The 26,645-nt window shown below is 39.0% G+C and overlaps 2 protein-coding genes across 2 annotated transcripts in view; both read right to left on the bottom strand.

Moving 5' to 3' along the window:
- Positions 1-26,645, bottom strand: part of NFAT (NFAT nuclear factor) — a 284,245-nt gene that overhangs the window by 243,015 nt on the left and 14,585 nt on the right. The gene's annotated exons all lie outside the window — the stretch shown is intronic.
- LOC137249282 (uncharacterized) lies at positions 5,533-6,291 on the bottom strand. The gene is made up of 2 exons (XM_067780607.1): positions 5,670-6,291; positions 5,533-5,613 (listed from the first exon to the last, which is right to left on the bottom strand). The coding sequence occupies exons 1-2, from the start codon at positions 6,259-6,261 to the stop codon at positions 5,606-5,608; spliced, it is 600 nt and encodes a 199-aa protein (XP_067636708.1). The 5' UTR covers positions 6,262-6,291; the 3' UTR covers positions 5,533-5,605.

Raw genomic sequence — 26,645 nt, forward strand, 5'->3', positions numbered from 1 at the left:
TGTCCGACCCAAAAATGTCCGCTAAAAACGTTGGCGATAACAGTTTTTTGAAAAAAAAAAATATATATATAAAATTATCATGAAAAAAACCTTAAAAAGCAAAGTCGAAAAAAAGTCAAAAAAAAATGAAATTTCGCAGGCTCGAAAATTATTTTTTGGGTATGCGTAGTGGAACTTTTTTTCCTGAGCCCAAATCCTGACGAAAAATCGATGGCGCGATATCGGTTAACTTTCGTCCATACAAATCGACCCATCCTAATGTAATACTGTCTTATTTTATGAGAAAAAGAAAAAACTCTTACAGCAAAGAAATATATAGACGAAATACATGGTGGAATAACCAGGTGAAGTAAGCCGTCAATTGTCTCGCTCTAAATTCTTCTTTGTTCTGTCATTCGGCTATCTGAGAATTTTTCACCAATATTGTCCCCGAAAAAGTGTTGCTTTTTGCATTTTCAGGAGTAAAATATGCCACTTTTAGTACTTTTTTCACATATACTATTAGGTGAACATCGACGGACCTTTACTGGATTTAATTACAGAGAGGCTTCATTTGGTGCTGGCTTCCATTAGTAAGGCCGTGCTAAACTATATGTCCATATTTTTGATATTTCATTATATACATATTGTCGTCAAGTTAGTCCTTATTAAGAAAAAACACTGTATTTAAAATGCCTTCGTGGCTAACAATATTTATTAATAATAATAGTTGAAATAAAGTGAGACTGTTATTTGTATAGATTTATAAATTTATGACATTTAAATGCATTAGCGCATTACCACGTTACCGAATTGGTGCTTTCTCTGAGTTCAACTGACTGTTTTCATTCAAATGGCTCAGTCGCATTCAGAGTTGTATTTGACAGGGTTGATATGTCTACGTATGTACGAAAAGTATTGCATCGTCTGGCAATCCAACGGCTGAGTCACATTCTAATCGACATTCCACCCCCTGGTGAATTCTCTGTGGGATTCACAAACTCTAAGGCGGCTAGCTTTGATGACGGACGTTTTATGATACCGTGACTAGTTTGTACGTTGGCGCTTCTGACTTGCCCGTCCTTAGCTGTGATGACGTCTAGTACGCGACCTGTTCGCCACTGACTTCGAGGCAAGCTCGGATCGCAGATGATAACAAGTTGTCCTGGCTTCAACGGTGAGGTTTCCTCTTGCCATTTTTGACGCGTTAACAACTGTGGCAAATATTCATTAATCCACCGCTTCCAGAAGCGGTCCTTCAAATTCTGTGAGATCTTCCATTGCTTTCTTAAGCAGATCTTCGTTTCGGATTCACACGGCGTCTGGGTTGAATTTACACATCCCAACAAAAAATGATTGGGAGTCAATGGCTCCTCGCTGTTTGGTGATAATGGAATGTCGGTCAAAGGACGGCTGTTGATTATGTTCTCCGCCTCTATTAATACGCTGCGGAAGGTTTCTAGACGTGGAGCTTCTTCTTTAAGTACTCGCTGCAATATTCTTTTAACACACTGAACAAGGCGTTCCCAACAGCCACCAGCTGAGGGATTAGCTGGACAGTTGAAGTTCCATTCTATGCCTACTTTGGACACCTCCTTTTGGATTTGGTCAAAATCAAAAAGCTGGCGGTCATTCTTCAGCTCACGTTGAGCTCCGATGAAGTTAGTGCCATTGTCGCTTGAGGCGAACTGGTACACCACGACGATTAACAAAATTTCTTAAACAAAGTATAAATGCATCTGTAGATAAGTCCACAGCAACCTCTAAATGCACCGCTCTGGTCGTCAGGCACGTAAACAATGCTACCCATCTCTTTTCCTGACGGCGACCAATAGCGACTAGAAATTGACCACAATAATCCACACCCGTGTAAGAGAAGGGTCGCACATATGGCGTCAGACGGTCAGGTGGCAACTGACCCATCAATGGCACGGCTGGCTTGGCATTGGCACGGATACATAGTGGACACCTCTTCTTTACTGCAGCTAATAAGGAGTGAGCCCTGGGTATCCAGAATCGCTGCCGCATTTCATTTATCGTAAGTCTACTATTCTGGTGGTGGTTCTTCCGGTGAAAGTGATCCATTACCAGTATGGCGAAGTGATGATTACGTGGAATAATTATTGGACGACGTGCTGAGTCGGGTAGGCAATATGCAGCATCGATGCGCCCATTGATACGTAAAACCGCATTCGTGTCTAGCATTGGTGTCAACTTAAACAATGAACTGGACTTCGGTAGACACTTCTTAGCTTGAAGTAAGTCGATCTCGGGTTTATAGAATTCGTACTGAACTTGTCGACATAAAGCAATTTCGGCGTTCCTCAATTCATCAGACGACATCTCACCTGAAAGTCGTAGCCTAGACCTGATGTTGGTTATAAAACGTAATATCCATGCAACTACTCGTAGGGATTTCCCAAGTGTGGAATATTTGCGAACATCTACTAGAGAAATAACATTAATGACATGCAATGACATTTTCTTACGCTCTTCCTCTTCGAGTAGATCATAGTGCAAGTGTGTAGGTTCGACTGACCAAAATTCCTCATTTTCATACAGGAAAGCGGGGCCTGTTATCCACCTTGAACTAGACGAAATTTGCGTTTTCATTTTTGTGGCTTCATCTGCTATGTTGATTACTGTCGGAAGCCATCGCCATTGATTAGCATCTGTGCTTGACAAAATTTCTGAGATTCGACTGGCTACGAATTGTTTAAAATCTCTTTTTATTGATCGGATCCAAAGCAACACGGTTTTGGAGTCACTCCAGAACGTGACACTATGTATACCTCGGTCTAGACATTTTTCCACTAACGTCCTGAGTCGGCTGCCCAGGACTGCAGCTTGTAGTTCCAAACGTGGTACTGTTGTCTCTCTTTTCGGTGCGCATCTTGATTTGGCGGCCAAAAATTTTACTTGTATATCGTTAACATGTTTAAGTCGCAGATAGACCACTGCAGCGTAAGCGGCTTCACTGGCATCTACGAATATGTGTAGTTGCAATTCCTCAGCGGTGGAGTATGCGGGCGAATAGCATCTTGGAACTGAAAAATACTTGATCTCTTGGAACGATTTCCACCATGCAACCCATTGTATGTTGAGACTGGATGATAGTTGTTCATCCCAGTCTATTTGTTGTTTCCATGTATCTTGCAAAATTAGCTTGACCCCGACGGTAATGTTGGCCAGAAAACCGAACGGATCATAAATGGCCATAGCTAATCCCAACAATTCACGTTTCGTTGGCGGCCTACTGCAATCGATAACCTCGCGCGGTATTTTGTGGAATCTGAAATGAAACTCCAAAACATCATCTCTGGAATTCCAATACATACCTAAGACTTTATCGGTTGTGGGCTGACGCTCCATGGCCACTACATCGGAAGTTGTGATGGCTCCCTGGTTTAGTTCACACTGAAGCTTCTTGCAATTGGAGATGAAGTTACGCAAATGGAATCCAGCGGCCGCATTTATTAAGACAGCTTCCTTGACTACCTCTTCGGCTTCTTGTGTATGATCAAAGCTGGCGACGAGATCATCCACATACGTATTTTCTACGATAGCCTTTGCACCTCGGGGCATCCTTTTCTTGAAACTATTGGCGTTGAGATTCTTTATGTATTCGGCACAACAAGGCGAACATGCAGCACCGAATATCATTGACGACATGACATACACTTGGATCGGTTGAGACTGGTCGCCATTTCGCCACAGAAAGCGTTGTGATTGTCTATCCTCAATACGGATCTTTACTTGTGAGAACATTTCTTGTATGTCGCCAGCTACTGCGACTTGACGTTGACGAAATTGGAACATGATGGCCATTAACGGCTGAGCCTGCTCTGGCCCCTTCAATAGTACTGAGTTCAATGACACATTCGATGTGGATGCTGCAGCATCAAATACTATTCGCAGCTTATGTGGCTTGTGAGGATTTACCACCCCAAAATGTGGTAAATACCACGTTAACGGGCCTTCAACTCTCAGTTCTTCGATTGTTAGAAGCTGAGCGTATCCCTTTCTTATGTATTTGTTCATCTCAGCAATGTAGCTTTCGGCATATTTATTATCTTTAGCCATTTTGTTTTCCACCTTTATGAGTCTACGCTTGGCCATTTCGTAACTTTGTGGCAAATTAATGTTATCTTTACGCCATAATAAACCTACTTCGTAACGCTTATCAATGTATTTCGTCGTCTCCTGCAGAATTCTTCTTGCTCTTAGATCATCGTTGCTCTGAAGCGGCACAGCTGGACTCTTCACTACTAGGCTGTCCAAACTGAAATATTCTTCAACTAATTTATGCAACTGTTGAGTCGCGAATGGTTTACGAACATGAAGGAATTTAGTGCTTGGAAGCTCCATGGGATGTGTTGGCCCATAAGCAACCCAGCCCAACTTAGTATTTATTTACCCATTAGGGTCCGAACTAATTATATCTTTAGCTACGCTTAAGTGACTGTTATCTAAACCGATTAACAAAGTTGGTTTGACGGTTGTGTAATTGGGCATGGGCAAATTACGAAGCTGGCTGTAACAGTTTCGATCAAATGTCTGTGTTGGCAGATCTAACTGTTTAATAGTATGCACATTTTTTAACTGAAATGAATCGTCTCGTCCCTGTCCTTGTATTTGCAAGTTCACTACCCGTGACTGCTCTGTTATTTGTTTGTTATTGTACCACTGCAAAGTGAGCGGCACATTACGACCTTTTATACTGTTGGCGATATTTTCTTCGAGCAGCGTTATCGATGAACCCTCATCAAACATGGCATATACTGCTATACTTTCTTTGGGACCTGTAAGAATTACTGGCAATATTTTGAATAAACACTCACCATGTTGGTTATCGCGGCAATTCAAGAGATGTTTATCATTGTGGTTAACTGATGTTGTCATTGACTCGACCTGCGTATCAGAAATAATCGGTTGATGCAGGAGAGGATGGTGCATACGCTTGCACCACTCCAGTCCACACTCACGCCTGGATCGGCATTCACTCAAGCCATGACCTCTTTGAAGGCAACCAAAGCACAAACGGTTGTCCTTTACTAACTTCCATTTGTTATTCAAAATAAGTGCCTTAAATTCTGGACATTCACTTAATTTGTGCGATTGTTTGCATTTTATGCAGTATTGTGACCGCTGTTGTTGCTCATCAAGATCTGACTCATTACTGTATAACACCCTACGTGAAGAATTTGTCATTGGGCGGCTGGACGATAATTGCATTCCTTGACGGCTATTCGTTGATGATTGTGGCTGAGCTGCACGTAGTGAAAACGCAAACATCGATGGCATGAGGCTTACAACTTTAGCGATATCCCTCAACCAATCGGCGAATGTCTGTAGACTTGGATGTGATGATGCACCGGCTACGCACCGAGACCACTCAAACTGTTTGGAAGCTGGCAGCTTGAGGACTAGTTCCTCCAGAAGCATTGGGTTATACAAATGTTGTTCACACTGAGATGATTTTAAAAAGGCGACAATGTTCTGAACTTGATTGGAGAAATCCAAGATTTGTTCAAGATGACTGTCATTTATATTCGGAAATTGTTGAATTTTCCTCATTTGTACTCGAATCAATAATTCAGGTCTTCCAAAATTAAATTGCAATTCTTCAATGACCTGTGGCACGTTATTAGGGTAAATTAATAAAGATGATACAATACGTTTTGCATTACCTTGTAATGCTCTTTGAAGCCTCATTAAATTTTGACGATTGTTGTACCCAAACTCCCTAGTTGTATCATGGTAACAAGCACTGAATAGAGGCCAATCCTCTGAGTTACCATCAAAGTAAGGAAGCGGATACAATTTAGCAACTATATTATCTACATATGAAATCACGCCATTGTGTGAGACGTTTGACGATTGTGGCAAATACTGTGGACGTTGTGTGCCCGGCGAAGGTATATTCATATTTACTATACCCGAATTTGTATACGTTGATTGCAAGTGCAACTTGTTCTTCATTAGTAATTTATTTGACTGTTCTGCTGTTTTTTCTGTGGCTGCACGAGCGATTCCATTTCCCTGTACTGGCTCTGCTGACGTTGACGCTGCAGCGCTGTTGCTATCACCCATTCTGATTGCGCTACGAATTTGTTCGTTGTCACGGCGAAGTTCATTTACTTTGTCATTTAATAAGTTTATGCTTGCTAACAATGCGCCAATATGTTCCTGAGTAATTACAGAACTCGCTGCACAATCACCGTCTGTTTCCATAGGAGAATTTTCAACTATTGTATTATTTAAGCTTGAATGATTGGACATTTCTTCTTTTTGTGTATTACTTGTGTATGATTCTTTTTTGTTTTTCTTTGTTTTGCTTCTTGTACGCATTTACAATACTTATATACTAAGTGTGAACGAGACGACTATACTATTTATGGCAACAAATAATTTGTGTATTTGACGGCGACTAAAAAATAAATTGACGGCGACTAAGAATATTAAATTCAACTGACGAGTTCACTGAAACTCTTTAAACTGCGAACGTTACGCACATCGACTGCTACTGAAGCTGACGGAGGCAGAATCCACTGTTGACTCTGCTGACGGCAATATTTGTATGCTTACGAATTCACTGAAATTCGGTGTTGTTGCAACTTACGCGAGACTTACTGATGCTGCTACTGAAGCAACTAATGGTGACATGTACATATGTGAGTACTCTGACTGCGATCAAAGCACGACGATTCCTGTTAGCTGCTACTGAAGCAGATATATATATTTTTAAAGCGAAATATGATGCAATGTTGGTCGAAATGTATTCACCAATGACGATTTATTACAAATGCGTGTTAAATTTTGTCTCACTAACGCAGAAAGCAATTCGGTAAACTTAAATGTCGTCAAGTTAGTCCTTATTAAGAAAAAACACTGTATTTAAAATGCCTTCGTGGCTAACAATATTTATTAATAATAATAGTTGAAATAAAGTGAGACTGTTATTTGTATAGATTTATAAATTTATGACATTTAAATGCATTAGCGCATTACCACGTTACCGAATTGGTGCTTTCTCTGAGTTCAACTGACTGTTTTCATTCAAATGGCTCAGTCGCATTCAGAGTTGTATTTGACAGGGTTGATATGTCTACGTATGTACGAAAAGTATTGCATGGTCTGGCAATCCAACGGCTGAGTCACATTCTAATCGACACATATGTTTAATTTGTTCAAAAAAAAAATTGAAACAGGTCTTTGTTGAAACAAAGTATTTGCATTCACGTCGTATTCAACCAATGAGCTTCCTCTGTACAGTGCCAGTGAAGACTTTCAAAGAATGTTTTTCTCGTTCCTAGAAGAACACCAAAATTGTCGTATTATACCTTATTTTGAAAATGTTTCGCTAAAACAGTATTGTGACGAATATCAGTGACACTAAGTGATACTCCCATCACTAATCTGATACTAAGTAAATAAAGCCACAACACAATGAAGCAAGCTGCTACACTTGTATGTACGTAAACAAATTAATCATTATGTCTGCACACATACATGCGGGGCAACAGAGAGAGATACTCACAAGCGCATGTCATCATCAGCCGCTCACATATACACACGCATATGGATACACATTGCAAATATACGTGCATACAAGCATCAGGTTCACGAAATTACTAGACCTTACGAGAAATGGGTGAACGAGGAATCCGAAGAGTATAAAAGCGGCACAGGCTGCGGCATGAATAATCAGTTTCATTTGAGCTATCAATCAATTGGTTATTAAGCAAGCTATTCGTTGCAAAGTATAAGTGTTATTGTGGAGTACTTTAATAAAGGTCATTTTTTCCATTATTCAATATTGGAGTTATTTATTCAACAGTTTAGCGATACGAACGTTGGCAGAAGATTGCAAATAAGGGGAATTGCAGTAAATTCGTTACAAATGGTGTCAGGAAAGGAATTGTTGAATAAATTCCAGAGTTGCAGAGCACAACAAGGACATGACGAAGTTAAGTGAATTAAGGATTCAGCAACTGAAAAAGGAGTTGGAAGCCCGTGGATTGAATACAACCGGCAATAAACTAGAACTTCAGGCAAAACTACGACATACAATGGAATTAGAAGAAATTGACGTGGAAGAGTATGACTTTCATCTTGATGGAGAGCAAACAACAAAAATGGAAGAGACAGTTACGCAGACAGTTACGAGCACAGACTTGAACATGATTTGCTGCAATATCTGCTCAAACATCGACAGTGGCGTGTCAACTGGAATCGCAAAAGACAGATATAACATCTCAACTGGCATCTCAACTGGAAGAACAAAAGACAAGTATAGCATCCCAACTGGAAGAACAAAAGACAAGTATAGCATCCCAACTGGAATCACAGGAGACACGCATAACATCGAAGATTGAAGCACAAGAAACGCGTATTTCAGAAATGTCGACACAGATTACATCAAAGATGGAAACACAGTTAGAAGAACAGAAGACATATATGGCTGAGCACAAGAATCTCGCATATCTTCGCAACTGTCAGAACAGGAAGCAAGGGTATCATCAAAACTGGAAGCGCAGGATGCAAAAATCGCTCAATTTCAGGCAGAAGTCGATGATTTAAAAGGTCGTATGGAGCAGTTACAACTAAATCGCCCAGCTGTTTCAGCAAGCAATCCGAAGGTAAAGACGCCATCCTTTGACGGTTCTGTTCCTTTCCAGGTCCTCAAGCTACAGTTTGAGAAGGCCGCAGCAGTGAACAACTGGAATGCGGAAGATAAAGTTGCTGCACTGTTCGTGGCATTGAAGGGGCCAGCAGCCGAAATCCTACAGACTATTCCCGAAGGAGAGCGGAACAACTATGAAGCATTGATGGCTGCTGTAGAACGATGGTATGGAAGCGAGCATAGAAAACAGATATTCCAAATTGAGTTGCAAAACCGCTACCAAAAGGCAAATGAGACATTGCAGGAGTTTGCTTCAGATATTGAAAGACTGGCTCATCTTGCAAATGCGGACGCACCCGTGGAATACACTGAAAGGGTAAACATCCAGAGTTTCATAAATGGCATACGAGATGTGGAAACGAAGCGGGCTACATATGCGAATCCAAAACTAACATTTGCTGAAACGGTATCGCATGCACTGACTCAGGAAACAGCCTCACTTTTGAGCGTACACAGCTCATCGCGTGGAAGTGGAAAGGCCAGGCTGGGTAGACGCAATTTTGGAAGCATTGAAGGGTACACAGCAGAAGAATAATGATGCAGTCAAATGCTTTAAGTGTGGAAAGCCAGGGCACATTGCGCGTTATTGCAACACCAACCATAACAGTTCCAACAATGTGGGTGGTCGTAAACGCAGAGCAGAAGATGAGCAAATCTCCAAGACCACTCCATCGTTAAACTAAATCGAGTCAGCCGCAAGGGGCGACAGCTGGCTCCCGCAATTGAATGCCCCATAATCTCTATCTCGCAGATTGGAAGAAGATCGAGCAATCTTACTGTCGGAGGACAAGTGGATGGAAATGAACGTTTACTGACTGTAGATACGGGTGCATCTCATTCTATCATTCGAGCAGATTTAGTCAACAAAAAGATAAGACGATTGCTTGGAGCAAGATTACGTACAGTCACGGGAGAGGACACCCAGGTAATGGGAGAAGTAGAATGTGAAGTAGCAATTGGGAACGTCACGGTACTACACAATTTTATAGTGGCAGATATTGTTGATGAAATCATAATTGGAGTGGACTTCTTAATCGACCAAGGCATCAAGATCGATATGCAAAGCAAGACGATGCGATATAAGAACATGGATGTGCCACTTAATTTCCGCTACTAGAGAGGCTACAGCAGTAAACGAATGCTGGTGGAAGAGAGTCAGCAAATACCACCAAAATCCGAAGCAGTCATCTGGGCAAAGGTTGATGGAGATTGTGGGACAAACAAATTGTGGGTTGTCGAAGCAGAAAACAAATCATCACTGAACATACTTGTAGGAAAAACCCTGGCTATGACAAAACAAGATGGACGTATTCCGGTAAGAGTACTCAATGAGTTCAAGTCACCATTTAATTTGACCAAAGGAGCTATTTTGGGAAGATGCCAAGAGGCTGAAGTAGTTATTAACTGTGAACAGCTCCAGGAACATGTTTCATCTAGTAATACTGATCTTTCAAATGACATCACGGCATGGACGCAGGACCTATCAAAATAATGCAAAACAACTGCTCCTAAAGTACGCGAACATATTTGACCAGGACGGTTCCAAACCAGGCCGCACCAATGTTGTGAAACATCAAATTGACTCTGGAGACGCGAGGCCGATACGTCAAGCTCTTCGTAGTGTTCCACTGGCGAAACGGGAAGTTGTGAGTCAAATCGTACAAGAAATGAGCGACAGCGGCGTCATCGAACCATCAGCTAGTCCATGGAGCTCACCGGTAGTACTTGTAAAGAAGAAGGATGGAAAAATGAGGTTTTGTGTGGACTACCGGAAGTTGAATGACGTTACGAAAAAGGATAGCTACCCATTGCCAAGAATTGACGACACTCTGGACTCGCTATCTGGTACGAAATGGTTTTCCACACTGGACTTGAAAAGCGGCTACTGGCAAGTTGAGGTGAAGGAGGAAGATAAAGAGAAAACAGCCTTCAGTGTCGGTGATGGGATTTGGCAATTTACAGTAATGCCTTTTGGACTTTGTAATGCACCAGCTACTTTTGAGAGACTCATGGACCAGGTACTGAAATATCTACATTGGAAAACATGCTTGGTATACCTGGACGACATCATCGTATTGGCCAAGAACTTTGAGGAACATCTTAAGAACTTGGAGGAAGTTTTCCAGAGAATAGCTGGCGCTGATCTGAAGTTAAGTCCCAAAAAGTGTGCGCTGTTTAAAAAGGAAGTAAATAATTTGGGTCACAAGGTAACGACAGAGGGCATCTGCACTGCAAACGAAAAGATAGAGGCTGTAAATGATTGGCCAAGACCACAGAACCTACATGAATTGAGATGTTTCCTTGGGCTGTGCACATATTACCGCCGATTTGTACCAAATTTTTCAAGCGTAGCCCATAGCCTCCATGAACTTACAAGAAAAAATAAAGCTTTTGAATGGAAAAAGGGGCAAGAGGTGGCTTTCCAAACATTGAAGGAGCGTTTGTGCACTGCCCCAATGTTGGCATATCCGATTCCAGGAGCAACATTTATTCTAGATACAGATGCGAGTGGATATGCTATAGGAGGCGTTTTGTCACAACTGGTTGATGGACAGGAGAAGGTAGTTGCATATTACAGCCGTTCGATTGGAAAACCAGAGAGGAACTATTGCGTTACACGGAGAGAGCTTTTGGCATTGGTAGAGTGCATTAAACATTTTCATAAATACCTCTACGGCCAGCGATTCCGTGTCAGGACAGATCACGCAGCGTTAAAATGGCTTCTGCAGTTCCGTAATCCGGAAGGACAATTGGCACGGTGGATCGAGCGACTACAAAGCTACGACTTTTCCATTGAGCATCGGAAAGGTAGTACCCATGGGAATGCCGATGCAATGTCACGACGACAATGTAGTTTGGAATGCATTGTCCCACTGCACTGTTCAAGGGCCGAGGCTAAAGAAGACATTATAGATGTCCGGCTAATAACTATAACGTGTACGTATGAATGGGACAAGGAACAACTAAGAAAGTGTCAGCTAAAAGATACAGATCTGTCACATGTTATGCAAGGGCTCGAACGAAACGAAATACCAAGCAGAGAAGAGATGTTAGCAGAGAGTCCCATTGCGAAGTCATATTGGGCACAGTGGGATAGTTTAGAATTGATATCCGGTTGCCTTCACCGAGTATGGGAGAGTGAGGATGGTCAATGCAAGAAGAAACTGATAGTTGTTCCCAGAAAGAGGATTCCTGACGTGCTCAGCGAGCTGCATAATGGTCGAAGTGGAGGTCATCACGCTCGAGAAAATTAAGCAGAGATTCTATTGGGTTGGTTGCCGTCAGTCGGTCACCGAGTGGGTTGCCAACTGCGAGGTATGCAACAGAGCGAAAGGGCCCAAAACACGATGTCATGGCCAGAAGAAGCAGTATATTTCAGGTGCACCATTTGAAAGGATCGCTATGGATGTCACAGGTTCGTTTCCTACTACCAACCGCGGAAACCAATACATACTGGTGGTTATGGATTATTTCAGTAAATGGCCAGAGGTATACCCAATCCAAACCAAGAAGCAGAAACAGTAGCAGAAGTGGTTAAAAACGAATGGGTTGCCAGGTATGGTGTACCAATGGAGTTAAATTCTGACCAACGCAGGAATTTTGAATCAGCTGTGTTCCAAGAAATGTGTAAATCATTGGGCATTGCATCCTCAGTCCGATGGTATGGTGGAACGTTTCAATAGAACCTTGGAGAAGCATTAAGGAAAGTAGTAGACAAGTACCATAAGGATTGGGATACCCGCATACCATTATATTTGATGGCTTACCGATCAGCAGTGCATGAGACAACGGGCCAAACCCCTGCAAAAGTAATTTTTGGCAATGACCTTCGACTGCCAGCTGATTTAAAGTATGGGATAGGTGCCGATACGGAGAGGAATGTCAAGAAATCCACTGGTGTCTTGGAAGAAGAGCTGAGAGAGATACACGATCTTGTAAGGCAACGAGCAAAGTTGTAAAACGGATCAACGATGTAGTGTACCGCATACAAACCATTGGCAAACCACGAACCAAAATGAAAGTGGTTCTTTTGGAGAGTCTAGCAGCGGTTAGATCGAGAGATTTGTCTGATCGGGACGATCAGACTTAGGTGGAGGGCAGTGTGACGAATATCAGTGACACTAAGTGATACTCCCATCACTAATCTGATACTAAGTAAATAAAGCCACAACACAATGAAGCAAGCTGCTACACTTCTATGTACGTAAACAAATTAATCATTATGTCTGCACACTTACATGCGGGGCAACAGAGAGAGATACTCACAAGCGCATGTCATCATCAGCCGCTCACATATACACACGCATATGGATACAAATTGCAAATATACGTGTATATAGCTCATAAACAAGCATCAGGTTCACGAAATTACTAGACCTTACGAGAAATGGGTGAACGAGGAATCCGAAGAGTATAAAAGCGGCACAGGCTGCGGCATGAATAATCAGTTTCATTTGAGCTATCTATCAGTTGGTTATTAAGCAAACTATTCGTTGCAAAGTATAAGTGTTATTGTGGAGTACTTTAATAAAGATCATTTTTTCCATTATTCAATATTGGAGTTATTTATTCAACAGTTTAGCGATACGAACGTTGGCAGAAGATTGCAAATAATGGGAATAGCAGTAAATTCTTTACAGTATTATTCTAAATATACAAAAAATTTTAACTCAATGTTGCTGGTTTGCCCTAAAACTCAGACCACTAAGATGAGAGGAATGTTACACTTAAGGATTGTAATTTAGAATATATGAATCCAGCTCGCTTCGGATCAGCATCTTCTGATCCTGGGATTCAAGGGGTTGATAAGCGCAATACAAAGCTTTATAGCTACAAAGCTTCCGCAACCCATTTGTCAACCTCACCTACACGAGACAATATGAATGCATCATACACATATTTAGCATGCGAGACCATGGCGACTCCAAGTTCCTTATGGTCGGTGAGGAGGCGGGATGGCCTAGAAGGTTGGTCATATTAATCGTTCCAGAGGTGGTCGGGCTAGTTAGTACCTTAATGGTGCTTTGTTACCGGAACGTGAAGAATCTATATCCGACAAAGGACCATCAACATCGATAACACTCCCCAAAATCCTCGGAGAGTGTCTTTATCGTTAATGCAACAACAACAACAACATATTCTGGTTCTAGGCGGACTGCCGCTGGGCTACTATATGCCCTGACATATTTTGGTAAATAATAACTTGGTAACTTAAGTAATACATCATGAATTCAACTGTCAAGAAATTTTGGAGCATCTTCTGATTAAGTTTGCTTTTGCACGCAACTCCTCAATTGTCTACCTCATCTATGAGAGAGGATTATTAATGCACATATTATACACATTTTTTTGTTCAGATAATGGATTTTGAAAATTTTCACTACTTTTGGTGACTTGTCATTTTCATCATGTTGTTGTTGTATTAACCATAAAGACACTTCCGAAAGTTTTAGGGAGTGTTCCGGTAACAAGCACCATTAAAGTACTAGCCCGACCATCTCGGGAAGGATTTAATATGACCATATTGAGCCGTCTAGGTCATAAGGTTCCCACGCCCTAGTTCCGTGAGGAACTTAGGGTCGCCAGAGCCTTCCTCGCGTAGGTGAGGTTGACAATTGATTTGCGGAAACTTTGAACTGCGCTTATCAACCCCTTGTCAGCATAGTCTCGTCAGTTGGTTATTTTGGTATGTCATGAAATCTAAAAAAATAAAAAATTCAAGTTGAATCAGAGTAGTGGCTTAATGACCAACCCACGAGGAATGGTTTAAAAATAGAAATAAATGCAATGCGCGACGACCTCTGCAGAGATTTTAGGGAGAACTTTTCTTCCAATTTGCGTCGTGCTACTTTTTAGATTTTCCTACAAATTGGCCAGGCGGGTCCTACATATTTTACGCTGAGTCCGAACGGCATCTGCAAAGCAGATGAGTTTCCACTTAAAAGCTTTTCATGGCTGAAATACTCCTTAAGAACTTGCCATGGCTCTGCCAAGGGGTGACCTCGTTTAGAAAAACGTTTTCTAGTTGAAAAAAATTGCTTCTAAATTTTTGATGTAGCTTTGTCCGGTGCTTCAACCCACGATCCTCGGTGTGGTAGGCGGAGCACGTTACCACCACACCACGGAATGCCTTGCAATCAATTAATCAAGCCCACGTCTTTTTATTTTTTTATTTATTACAGTCTTTAGACTTAGATTAAATCTATGAGATCGCATTTATACATTATACAGTCTTTGGATTTTGCATAGTTAATTTTGAGTTATAAAATGTATTTCTTTTTTACCTAATAGGTACTCCTTTACAATATTCGTATAATAGCCTCTTGAACTCTTTCATATTTTTAAATATTTTAAGTCCCTAGGTAGTTCATTGTATTCTCTTAATCCCTCAAAATATATTCTCTTTATATCAAATTCGGCTTTTACGATTGGCAAGTGGAAATTATTTTTGTTTCTTGTGTTATAGTCAAAGAGGATAAATACAATAAGAGCCGTCACTCGTTATTTTGTGGCGAGTTTTTCGCTGGAAATTGAAAAAATTGATGCCGAATGTTTTCTGAGAGAGACATTTTTAATTGTCTCGCATTTATCCATGCCGTGTAGGCCCCTTGTGCAACTGTGATTTTTGGAAAGAGAATTAAATAAATTAATTAAATACAGTCGGAAAAGTAAACACAAATAACCCACGCAAATGTATAGAAGACATTTATGAACATCTCGCCAAAAAAAAGTAGCGATTACCTCTCAGTATACATCGAGTAAATGCCTAAAAAATAACGAGTGACGGCTCTTATTGTATTTATCCTCTTTGTTATAGTTATGGACATCGTTGTTGTATTTTACACGATCAATTTCATATTGTGTATGAATTTCAAAGTATAATATAACACAAGCTGTTTTACACTAAGCCAGTTCAAGCTGTTTAGTAGCTCTTGTATGGGAGTATCAAAACGTTTCTTTAGAATAAATCGCATCACCGTATTTTGTTTTTTCTGCAAGGTATTTATGCTTGAATCAGGTATTGTAAATACAATAGTTGGGCAATATATAAAATGAGGTTCAGCGATAGACTTATAAATATTGTTTTATAGTATCGGCTTACGTGCTTGCACGTCCGTATCATAAAACCTATCTTCTTTGAAACTTTCCCCTCTACATATTTAATATGCTCATCAAACTTTAATCTTTCGTCTATTATAACTCCTAAGTATTTTATTTGGTTTATTCTTTCTAATGGGATATTTGCTATTTTTAGGGTTACATGGTCAACTCCTGAGTGTATTTTACTTATAACCATCCATTTTGTTTTCTCAATATTAATTTTGAGCTTGTTTTGCCATAGCCATTTATATACAGAGTCTATATCCGCTTGTATTTTTGATATGGCCTCAGTTACGGATGGACAGCTTATCGTCAACAATGCATCATCTGCAAATAGTCTTATTTTACAGTGACTCAAACAAGTTTTAATATCATTTATGTATATTATGAACAGAATCGCGGCTAGTACTGATCCCTGTGGTAAACCTATTTCAACTTCTATTTCAGGAGATGTCACGTTCCTAATTAAAGTTTTCTGTTTTCTTCCTGTAAGGTAGCCTCTGAACCACTTTAAAGCTATATTTCGGACGCCGATGTTATATAATTTCCTGAACAACATACATTTACAATTTACATGACTGTTGTAAACCAAAAACAAATATTAAATAGCAATAATAATAATTAAATATTTTAATTGCTTACCCAGTAAAGAATAAGAAATAAATTCTGAAGCAAAAAACTTACTAAATGAAAGGGTAATTTAAAATGAATAAAACGAAATGTCGTTTATGATATACTAGCTATACCCAGCGTACGTTGTAACGCCCGAGATCGAATGATTGTTGTGTTATTTTTTCTGTTTTGTTTGTTGATCATTTAGTTTATTGTTCTGTAAATTGAATCGAATTTTGTACGCATATTCGGGTAAATTTTCGTTTAAAACATTTTATTATTGTATCTTATTGTAATGCAAGTGGGTACACAATATTTTTGGTTTTTTCGTTCGGTGCAAAGATAAACAAATTTTTTTAGCATTTCAACTCTAGAGCAAGCAACATATAGCTGGCCATGGGAAAAGCACGGACTCTCTAAATTTAATCCTGCAACAGTAAGCGATTGTCCTTGTGTTTTGTTGACTGTAATTGCAAAAGCAAGGCGTACAGGAAACTGTAAGAGCTTAAAATTGAATGGCAAATCTGTAGGAATCACTGGGATCGTTGGTATGAGCACATCTTCACCTTTGCTTTTACCGCTGATGATTGTTGCTTCGATTACATTCGGCATTAATTTCTTAACCCAAAGTCTGGTTCCATTACACAATTTTGGTGGGTCTAAATTCCGAAGAAGCATAATTGGTGGGCCAATTTTCAAAGTTAATATATGCGCAGGCATTCCAGATGGTTCTAAAGAGTTTAGATATTCAATAGGATAATTCACAATTTGATCTTCATGTCTAACTGTGTCGATCGATTTATATTTCGCCACTTCACCAGGAATTTGGTTTTGAATGCGATCATTGATTTTGTTAACATGATCATTTTTGGGAGCTAAGATTGTTCGTTCGCATAGCCAAAAAAAAACTTTAACTTAAAATTCTTTATTCTGAAATATGAAAAACCTTCGTCTTGATCGAAGGAACCTATAGCCGAAATTTGGTGATGATTGAAGTGTGGGAAATACGTTCCCATAGGGACACACGCACAGAATTAGATTTTTATAGAAGATGTAGATAGACTGAAGCTAACAAATTTTTTTAACCGCGGCAGATTACTAAACGTCCAAAAGGAATAACAGTCAAACTCAACAATGCAGTCAAATTTTAGGTGTTAAAATAACCTAAGTTTGTACGGCAGCTATAGTTTTGAAAAATCCCATTTGTAGGGAATGTGCCACGCCCCTTTTTCCCCAATTCCACATTTTACTGGAGGTGTTGGGACTTAACGTCATATAGCTCCTTACCAATTTTCATTATCCTACCATTACTACATCCGGAGATATGCAGTATGATATATTCCATTTGTATGGGAGGTGCCACGCCCCTTTTTTCCCAATTCCACATTTTCTTGCTGGTGTTAGTGATTGACCTCATATAACTCCTTACTGAATTTCAATGTTCTGGCATGTATACCCTCAGAGTTATGCCGTTCCAAAGATTTCATTTGTATGGGGGGTGCCACGCACCTTTTATATATCGAAATTATTTTTAACCACCGTGGTGTGATGGTAGCGTGCTCCGCCTACCACACCGCATGCCCTGGGTTCACACCCCGGGCAAAGCAACATCAAAATTTTAGAAATAAGGTTTTTCAATTAGAAGGAAATTTTTTTAAGCGGGGTCGCTCCTCGGCAGTGTTTGGCAAGCGCTCCGGGTGTTTTTCTGCCATGAAAAGCTCTCAGTGAAAACTCATCTGCCTTCAAGATGCCGTTCGGAGTCGGCATAAAACATGTAGGTCCCGTCCGGCCAATTTGCAGGGAAAATCAAGAGGAGCACGACGCAAATTGGAAGAGAAGCTCGGCCTTAGATCTCTTCGGATCGAAGTAACGAAGGATTGTCGTTCAGAAATTAGCATACGGTGTTTAACATGTGCAAGAACCATTGTCCTCGTAGAAAGAAGAAATTGAAGCCTTCGATATAGGTAGTAAGGCTCCTTCTTGTAGATTACCTTATGTAAGGCAATAATTGTTCTAACCTTTAAAAGGTTGTCAAAAGAAATGTTTAGCAACTTTTCAGAATAACAGGAAACGTGATAAGTCTATTCAGCCCGTAAACGTATCTAGCAATGTTATTGTAGGCAACATTAAGCTTCTTTTTACACACAGTGTCACAGTTAGAAAAAATCTCACAGACGTAGAGGAGCGTAGGTATTAAGTACGCTTTGGATAAAAGCAGTCGAATATGTAGCGGAGTGAAATACTGTGTCAACCACAGTGTACGAAGTATACCGTACACTTTTCCTACGGTACTAAAGATATGGTCTGTTTTGTTAAAAACTATGCCAAGATTTCTTGCCGTGTCAACATATTCTATAACAGAACTTGCTTTAGTGTTTATTTATTTAAATCTTGAACTAAGAACAGTGTTATGTAAAAAATAATATGTTCATTAGGGTGGGTCAAATTTATTATTGAAAAGGCACATCCAGTTTCTGAATCTATGGCTCATAATGAGCAATATTGTCCATGGGGCCATAGGTCTGAAATGAATTTCGGCCTTCCTAATTTTGTTAGAAAATTGTATATCCCAATCTGAATAGCGGCTCTCACAAATAAAATACATGAAAATAAATGTCAAATTCGGATTCGGGTTGGGATATAAAATTGTCTAACAAAATTAGGAAGGCTCGAAAGTCATTGCATACCTATGGTCCCATGGACAATATTACTCAGTATGACCTGAAGTTTTCTTCCCCCCTTTTTTCCCCATACAATTTAATCCGCCCTAATGTACATACATATGGAAGAAGTATACGTGTTCACAAGAATTTAGTATGATTGATTAAAAATTATACAATGAATTTTAAAATGCTTGTAATTAGGAAAAACCGGCATACAACAGTTTTTTAGATAAATGCAATGAGAAGATTCCAATGCGCCAATATCGGTACATGTGCAATGAAAATCTATAATTGTCGCATGCTAACTTAAACTTAGGAAAATAAAACTATGCAGTTTTCAAAAAACTCATACAGGGAATAAAAATATGATAACACTAACGTTTTTGGTGATGTGTATTCTTGTTAGTTCAATCTTTATCTGTAGCACTAAGAGAAACGTCGTTCTAAATCTTAGCGCCACTCGAGTTAAAAATTTCTTAAAATAAAACGTTTCAACCATTTTTGCTTTTAGTCAGCCCCCATCAAGTAATTCTCAGCTTTATCTTTCCAACGTACTCGTTGCCTTCCCCCATCTGTTTCTTTCGGTGAGAGAAGAATACCTTCTAGGCCGGCATAGTCGACAAAGCCGCTAGACTTTAATTCGCTAAACTATGTCAATATCTTCGCAAAAGCTGGTACTGCTCGCACCTACTCTAAAATACTCTGAGAGTCGTCCGATGTTTTCAGGCCAGTCTTCTGTTCCATATAGCAGTCCTATAGCCACTACGTCAGCCGTTTTTACTGCGAAAAAAACTACATCGACTCACAAATATAAAGATAATTAAGATCTTTATTAAATACACACTTTTATTCTAACTGGCCATAGATATGCCAACAGAAATATAGATACAAACGTATGTATGTATGTACATATGTATGTGTATTTAAGTAATATGTACCATGTATTTTGAGCTTAGCAATTCGTCGTATAAAAGCAATTGACTTCGTTATAATGATGGAAATAATTGCGGATAATTAAATAAAACCAACAAATCAGCAGTGATTCCTCAACCATAACAATTTGATTACAGCATTCGTCTAAAACCAAATAGAGATGTTATGACTTGGGTTTGAGTGAGAGAAGCGGTACTTCGGGATTTTTGCTTATAATACAGAAACGTTAGAAACTACATTGCCGACTTAGAGCTCAAGTTGAGAACTAAAAACTTCTCAAACTTAAGCATTCTTCTCAACAGTCGCCCATCTTTAGAATCATAGAATTCTCAGAAAAAAATTTTGGAGACGTACCTACTGAACGACCCGTGGTGAAAATCCTTTTTTTAGACCATAATATCTCTGCAATGGTGAATCGAATTAATGTAAAATGAGCCGTTCTGATTAACTCTAATGTGAAAAGAGCATGAACCGACTATTGTAATATTTTTTTCTAGTGGTAGTTGTTGTTGTTGTAGCAGTGCTTCGCCCCATCCGATAGATGTGACCGATCACAAATTGTCATCAATATCCTCTAACGGGAATCCAAGGAAACTTGCTGTTTCAACAGGGGTTGACCATAATGAGAGGGGTGTTAGAGGCGTTGGTTCCACATTACAATTTAACCCCATTTAATTCTAGCGGTAGTGTTAGTACTTGCTATGACTGTAGATACGAAATTTACTACTAGAAAAAATTTTCGAAAATGCGCATGTCCTTTGAATATGGCTTTAATCATTGTACGCACTGAACGCCTAATATCCTAAACAGTGGCAAAGCGTGCTCATTAGATCCATAATTCATTATAATCTTTATAGGTTGAGTGAAAATGGTTTTCGATTCGTAATCGCATGACGTGATACAGGCATTGTTGAGGGAACAAGGATCCCCCAGCGGGTTAGGGGGTTAGAATATACCCGCGGTAGGTATGCCTGTCGTAAGAGGCGACTAAAATACCAGATCAAGGGGTTGTGTAGCGCAACCTTTTCAGGTTGCCAGCGCAATATATAGTTTCTCCAAACCCAATTGTCAACCTCACCTTCGAGCGGAGAATCCCGTTTCACTAACAGACGAGGCTCTGGCGAGGGAGGGATGGCCTGAAGGTTTAATGTGGCCATATAAATCGTTCCCGAGATGGTCGGGCTAGCACTTTAATGGAGCTGTGTTACCGGAGCGTACCGGATCTGTATCCGGTAAAGGACCATCACATCGATAACACTCCTCAAAGCCTTCGGGAAGTAACGTTATCGCTACAACAACAACAGGGAACAAGAATAGCTCTGAACTTGTTTTTGTTGTTGTTGTATTAACGATAAATACACTTCCCTCACATTAAACCTTCTAGGCCATCCCCCACCCCTGAACTTGTTTTCTTTGTTGTTGTATTAACGATAAATACACCAGAGCTGGTGAAGAATGAAATCATTTGCTTTTTGAAATTAGAGTTTTTCTACAATCAATATTTCACAATTTTTTCTTCATACGAGAATTATGATTTCATTTTTTAATGCTGCAATCATGCAGAGAAATAAGAATTTCATTCAGCACCGCATGCAATTGAAAAGAATGCTAAATCAGACTGCAGAAATAAATATACTGAAATCAATGAGTGCACTCAGGTGATTTCACATTTTTGGTGTGTGAAGTCATGCATTCAGTACCAATCACTTATTACAAAAATGCGCAAATAGTACCTAAAATAGTAGGAAATTATTTTAAGTTCCTTATGAAAGCTTAGTTTTAAAAATTGGTTGAAAAGTTTTTATGAAGATATTTACCGTGAGAAGAGTTAAAACAACTTGCTTAAAAGCATTAAGCATGACAATTTTAAAAGTGTCCAGTTATATTGAAAAAAAGTATAATTCCGTCAAGTTGAACATTCCTGTCTTTCATATTAAAATTTTTAAGGGAGTTGCTGATATAGCGATTTTTTTAAAAAATAAAGCTAAATGGAAAATAAATGCTTATAAAATTTTTTTTTTTTTTGTAAATTGTCATAGACAAAGTGCAAAACCCCCCAAATAACACAAATCGAAAACGTAAGATTTTACAGCTCTGAACCCCAGACACTCCGCTCTATACATAGAAATCATAAATTTTAACCTTAACCCATTAATGACAAAGTATGATATATCACACGCAAAAAGGGCTTTTTGCAGTGTGAGTGAGATAGAAGACATATTTTTAAAGAGCAGCTTTTAATTTGTCATTTAAAGCTCTCTTTTTTACGCTCTTCGCGCCAATTTAGGCAGTATTTTTCGGAAAAGTGAATAATGGCACGCAGGTGAGTTTTATATATTTATAAAAACTAATTTAACAAACCAACTAGATAACTTAAAAAGTGCATAAATTCAAAGTTTAAGGCACGAGCTACCGACTACGACCAAAATGCGTTGACAAATTTGCTTTGGCAAGTGTTTTAAGTGTTTGTAGATTATTATGTATGTTTTATCATAAGTAAACGTTAGCCCAGTTTTAGCTTTCTGGAAACTAATACATAATATATGTTTATAGACAAGCAACAACTGAGGAAATAATTGGATGGAGGAAATAAATGAATGGCTGATGGGGTGATCTTGATGAAGATGACGATGCATCGTTATAAAAAACATCAATAATGCCAATTCAATCGATGTGCCTTTATTCCCACCTGAAGAACACAAGTTATCCGATTGCGATGACGCAGATGAAGACGGAGAAGGCACACTGGGCAGTTTGGGTTGTGGGGTTCTAAAAAGGCCATGAGAAATACAAATTGCCAATTCAGAAGTGGATGAATTACAGTTTTTGAATGATGTGAGCAATACAAACACCTCAAAGTCGGGGACTTCGGCTCAAAGGAAAAAGAAAAAAGCCACAATTCGCCGAAAGTGGTCAAAAATAGCATTAAAACCAAGTGAAAGTACAAGCACAGCAATACGCGCTCATACTCCAAATATTATAGCAGATATTTTAGATAACGATTTGAGTCCACTGCAACTTTTTAAAAAAATGTTTGATGAAGAGCATATACAAGCACAGACCATAAAATACGCTGTCAGCAAAGGAGATGAAGCGTTCACCGTAAGTCTTGAGGAGTTATACACATATTTACGAATCCTTATACTGAGTGGATACAACAAGGTGACTGACTATCTGGAACCTCAACCCCACTTGCTTACTTGATAATTTTATATTTGGTACTTTTAGGTTCCATCTACTCGGATGTACTGGGAGACAGAAAGCGATGTTAACAACCATTTAGTGGCGGGTTCAATGGCTCGGAATAAATTTGAAAAAATACATCGTTACCTTCATTTCTATGATAATTCACAAATTGATGCGAACAATAAAGCATTCAAAGTCCAGGCTATTTTGGATCATTTAAATACAAAATTTGAAGAGCTTGGAAACCCCTTTGGAACACATTTTCTGTAGACGAATCGATGGAGCCTTATTTCGGTAAGCATTCTTTCAAGCAATTCAAACGAGGAAAACCTATTCGATATGGATACAAAATTTGGTGTCTGACTACTTCAGAAGGGTATTTTTTGAACTTCGATTTGTACACCGGAAAAGGCGCTACTCGATCTAAAGGTCCATTAGGTTTATCTGTAACAAAGAGTTTATGCTATGGAATTGTTCCCGAAAACAGCACTGTATTTGTAGACAACTATTTTAATAGTTTCAAATTATTAGAAGAGTTTGATTCTAAAAATATAACAGTAGTGGGAACAATTGCTCCTTTGAGCAATATGAAAGGTGAAATCCGTGGTGCTTGCGAATCAGTTAAGTCAAAAAATATTACCTTAGGTGGAATGATAATAATAACGTCACCATAGCAACAAACTGCAAAAACGACAACATAACGACTACAACCGGACTATGCAAAAGATATGACCGGCAGCAAAAACGCAGACAAAACGTAATGCAACCACTAATCATCAAGGAGTATAATTCCGGAATGGGTGGCGTCGATCTCTTCGAGCAGCAAAGGGCAGCTTACCGAACTCGAATTAGGTCAAAGAAGTGGTATTGGGCCATTTTCAGATTTTGCCTAAATGGTGCAATTGTAAACTTATGGATGTTATTTCGTAAAGCATATCCACAAGTAACTCTTCTCGCATTCATAAGACGTCTCACAAGAGGCATACTTTCAAATCCAATAGAACTTCATCCAGTTTCAGCACGAAATAGGAAACGAGACTAGGTACGATGGAGTCGAGCACTACGTGAATTACTCAAAAACTCAGCGTCGATGCAAAAACTGTGGCAAGTGTACAAAATTTATATGCATGAAATGTAATTTTGGATTGCACCCAGATAACTGTTTTTACAAATATCATGTCAATTGACTAAGCAAATTCTAAGAAATCTAAAATGCATCAACACTTAATATTATTATAAATAAAATGTCGATTTGAGTTCAAAACCCATGTATGTGATTTTACTTTATTTTCATAGAATCTGCTCTCCGTATACGTTTATGTATGAAATATCATACGCTCCACCAAACCCACATTTTTTTAGATATTTTTTTGAAAAAATAAAGTTAGCCGTTTAATGTCAACAAAAATATTTGCTGAAAATTTCAATCACCTATCCCGAATGGTTTTACGTGTGAGCACTAATGGGTTAAACTGCAGACATTGGTGCTTTATCGGTAACCGTATCGGTAACCTTATAACAGCTGATTCGACCAACCTTATGGGAATCAATGCAATCGATTATTGGTGCCGCTAAGGTCGTAACCGTATCGTAGCCAACCAATTGGTTTTTGGTTTACCGTCGTAATGATAAAGATCTGATTACGTTAGGGATACGACTACAGCGATACGACTACAGCGATACGACTACAGCGATACGACAAACGACACCAATGACTCCGCTTTTAATTTTGAGAAATAACGGATGAATAATATGTTGCTTTCACAAATGCAATAAAGCATATTTAAATTTAGAAAAATTATTACTTACATATATTCTCATGGTAAAAATTGGAAAAGAAAAAGTTGTCTACAGTAAGTTTTCTACCCGCGTGTAAAGTTTGCATCATCGGTTTCAATCAATTTTTTCCCCGTGGTCATTTTGATACATGTAAATCTTTATTTTTATACTCAACTGAGCATAGCTCACAGAGTATATTAACTTTGTTCGCATAACGGTAATCCGTAACGGCAGAAACTAATCGAAATAGATATAGACTTCTATATATCAAAATGATCTGGGCGAAAAAAGAAATTCATTTAGCTATGTCCGTCCGTCCGTCCGTAAACACGATAACTTGAGTAAATTTTGAGGTGTCTTGATGAAATTTGGTATGTAGGTTTCTGGGCGCTTATCTCAGATGGCTATTTAAAATGAACGAAATCGGACTACAACCACGCCCACTTTTTCGATATCGAAAATTTCGAAAAACCGAAAAAGTGCGATAATTCACTATCAAAGACGAATAAAGCAATGAAACTTGGTAGGTGCGTTGACCTTATGACGCAAAATAGAAAATTAGTAAAAGTTTGGACAATGGGCGTGGCACGGCCCACTTTTAAAAGAAGGCAATTTAAAAGTTTTGCAAGCTGTAATTTGGCATTCATTGAAGATATTGTGATGAAATTTGGCAGGAACGTTACTCCTATTACTATATGTGTGCTAAATAAAAATTAGAAAAATCGGATGACGAACACGCCCACTTAAAAAAAAAATTTTTTTAAGTCAAGTTTTAACAAAAAATTTAATATCTTTACAGTATATACGTAAATTATGTCAACATTCAACTCCAGTAATGATATGGTGCAACAAAATACAAAAAAAAAAAAAAAAACGAAAATTTCAAAATAGGCGTGGCTCCGCCCTTTTTCATTTAATTTGTCTAGAATATTTTTCATGCCATAAGTCGAACAAAAATTTACCAATCCTTGTGAAATTTGGTAGGGGCATAGATTCTATGACGATAACTGTTTTCTGTGAAAATGGGCGAAATCGGTTGAAGCCACGCCCAATTTTTATACACAGTCGATCGTCTGTCCTTCCGGTCGGCCGTTATCACGATAACTTGACCAAAAATCGATATATCTTTACTAAATTAGTTCACGTACTTATCTGAACTTACCTTATCTTGGTATAAAAAATGGCCGAAATCCGACCATGACCACGCCGACTTTTTCGATATCGAAAATAACGAAAAATGAAAAAATGCCATAATTCTATACCAAATACGAAAAAGAGATGAAACATGGTAATTGGATTGGTTTATTGACGCAAAATATAACTTAAGAAAAAACTTTGTAAAATGGGTGTGACACCTACCATATTAAGTAGAAGAAAATGAAAAGGTTCTGCAGGGCGAAATCAAACCCCTTGGAATCTTGGCAGGAATACGCTTCGTGGTATTACATATATAAATAAATTAGCGGAACCCGACAGATGATGTTCTGGGTCACCCTGGTCCATATTTTGGTCGATATCTCGAAAAGGCGTCCATCTATAGAACTAAGGCCCACTCCTTTTTAAAATACTCATTAACACCTTTCATTTGATACCCATATCGTACAAACGCATTCTAGAGTCACCCCTGGTCCTCCTTTATGGCGATATCCCGAAATGGCGTCCACCTATAGAACTATGGCCCACTCCCTTTTAAAATAATCTTTAGT

Source organism: Eurosta solidaginis, chromosome 4 (genome assembly GCF_040869045.1).
Source record: "Eurosta solidaginis isolate ZX-2024a chromosome 4, ASM4086904v1, whole genome shotgun sequence".
NCBI lineage: Eukaryota > Metazoa > Arthropoda > Insecta > Diptera > Tephritidae > Eurosta > Eurosta solidaginis.

Coding starts and splice junctions, on each gene's coding strand:
- LOC137249282 (XM_067780607.1), bottom strand. CDS start 6,261: ATGTCCAATCATTCAAGCTTAAATAATACAATAGTTGAAAATTCTCCT.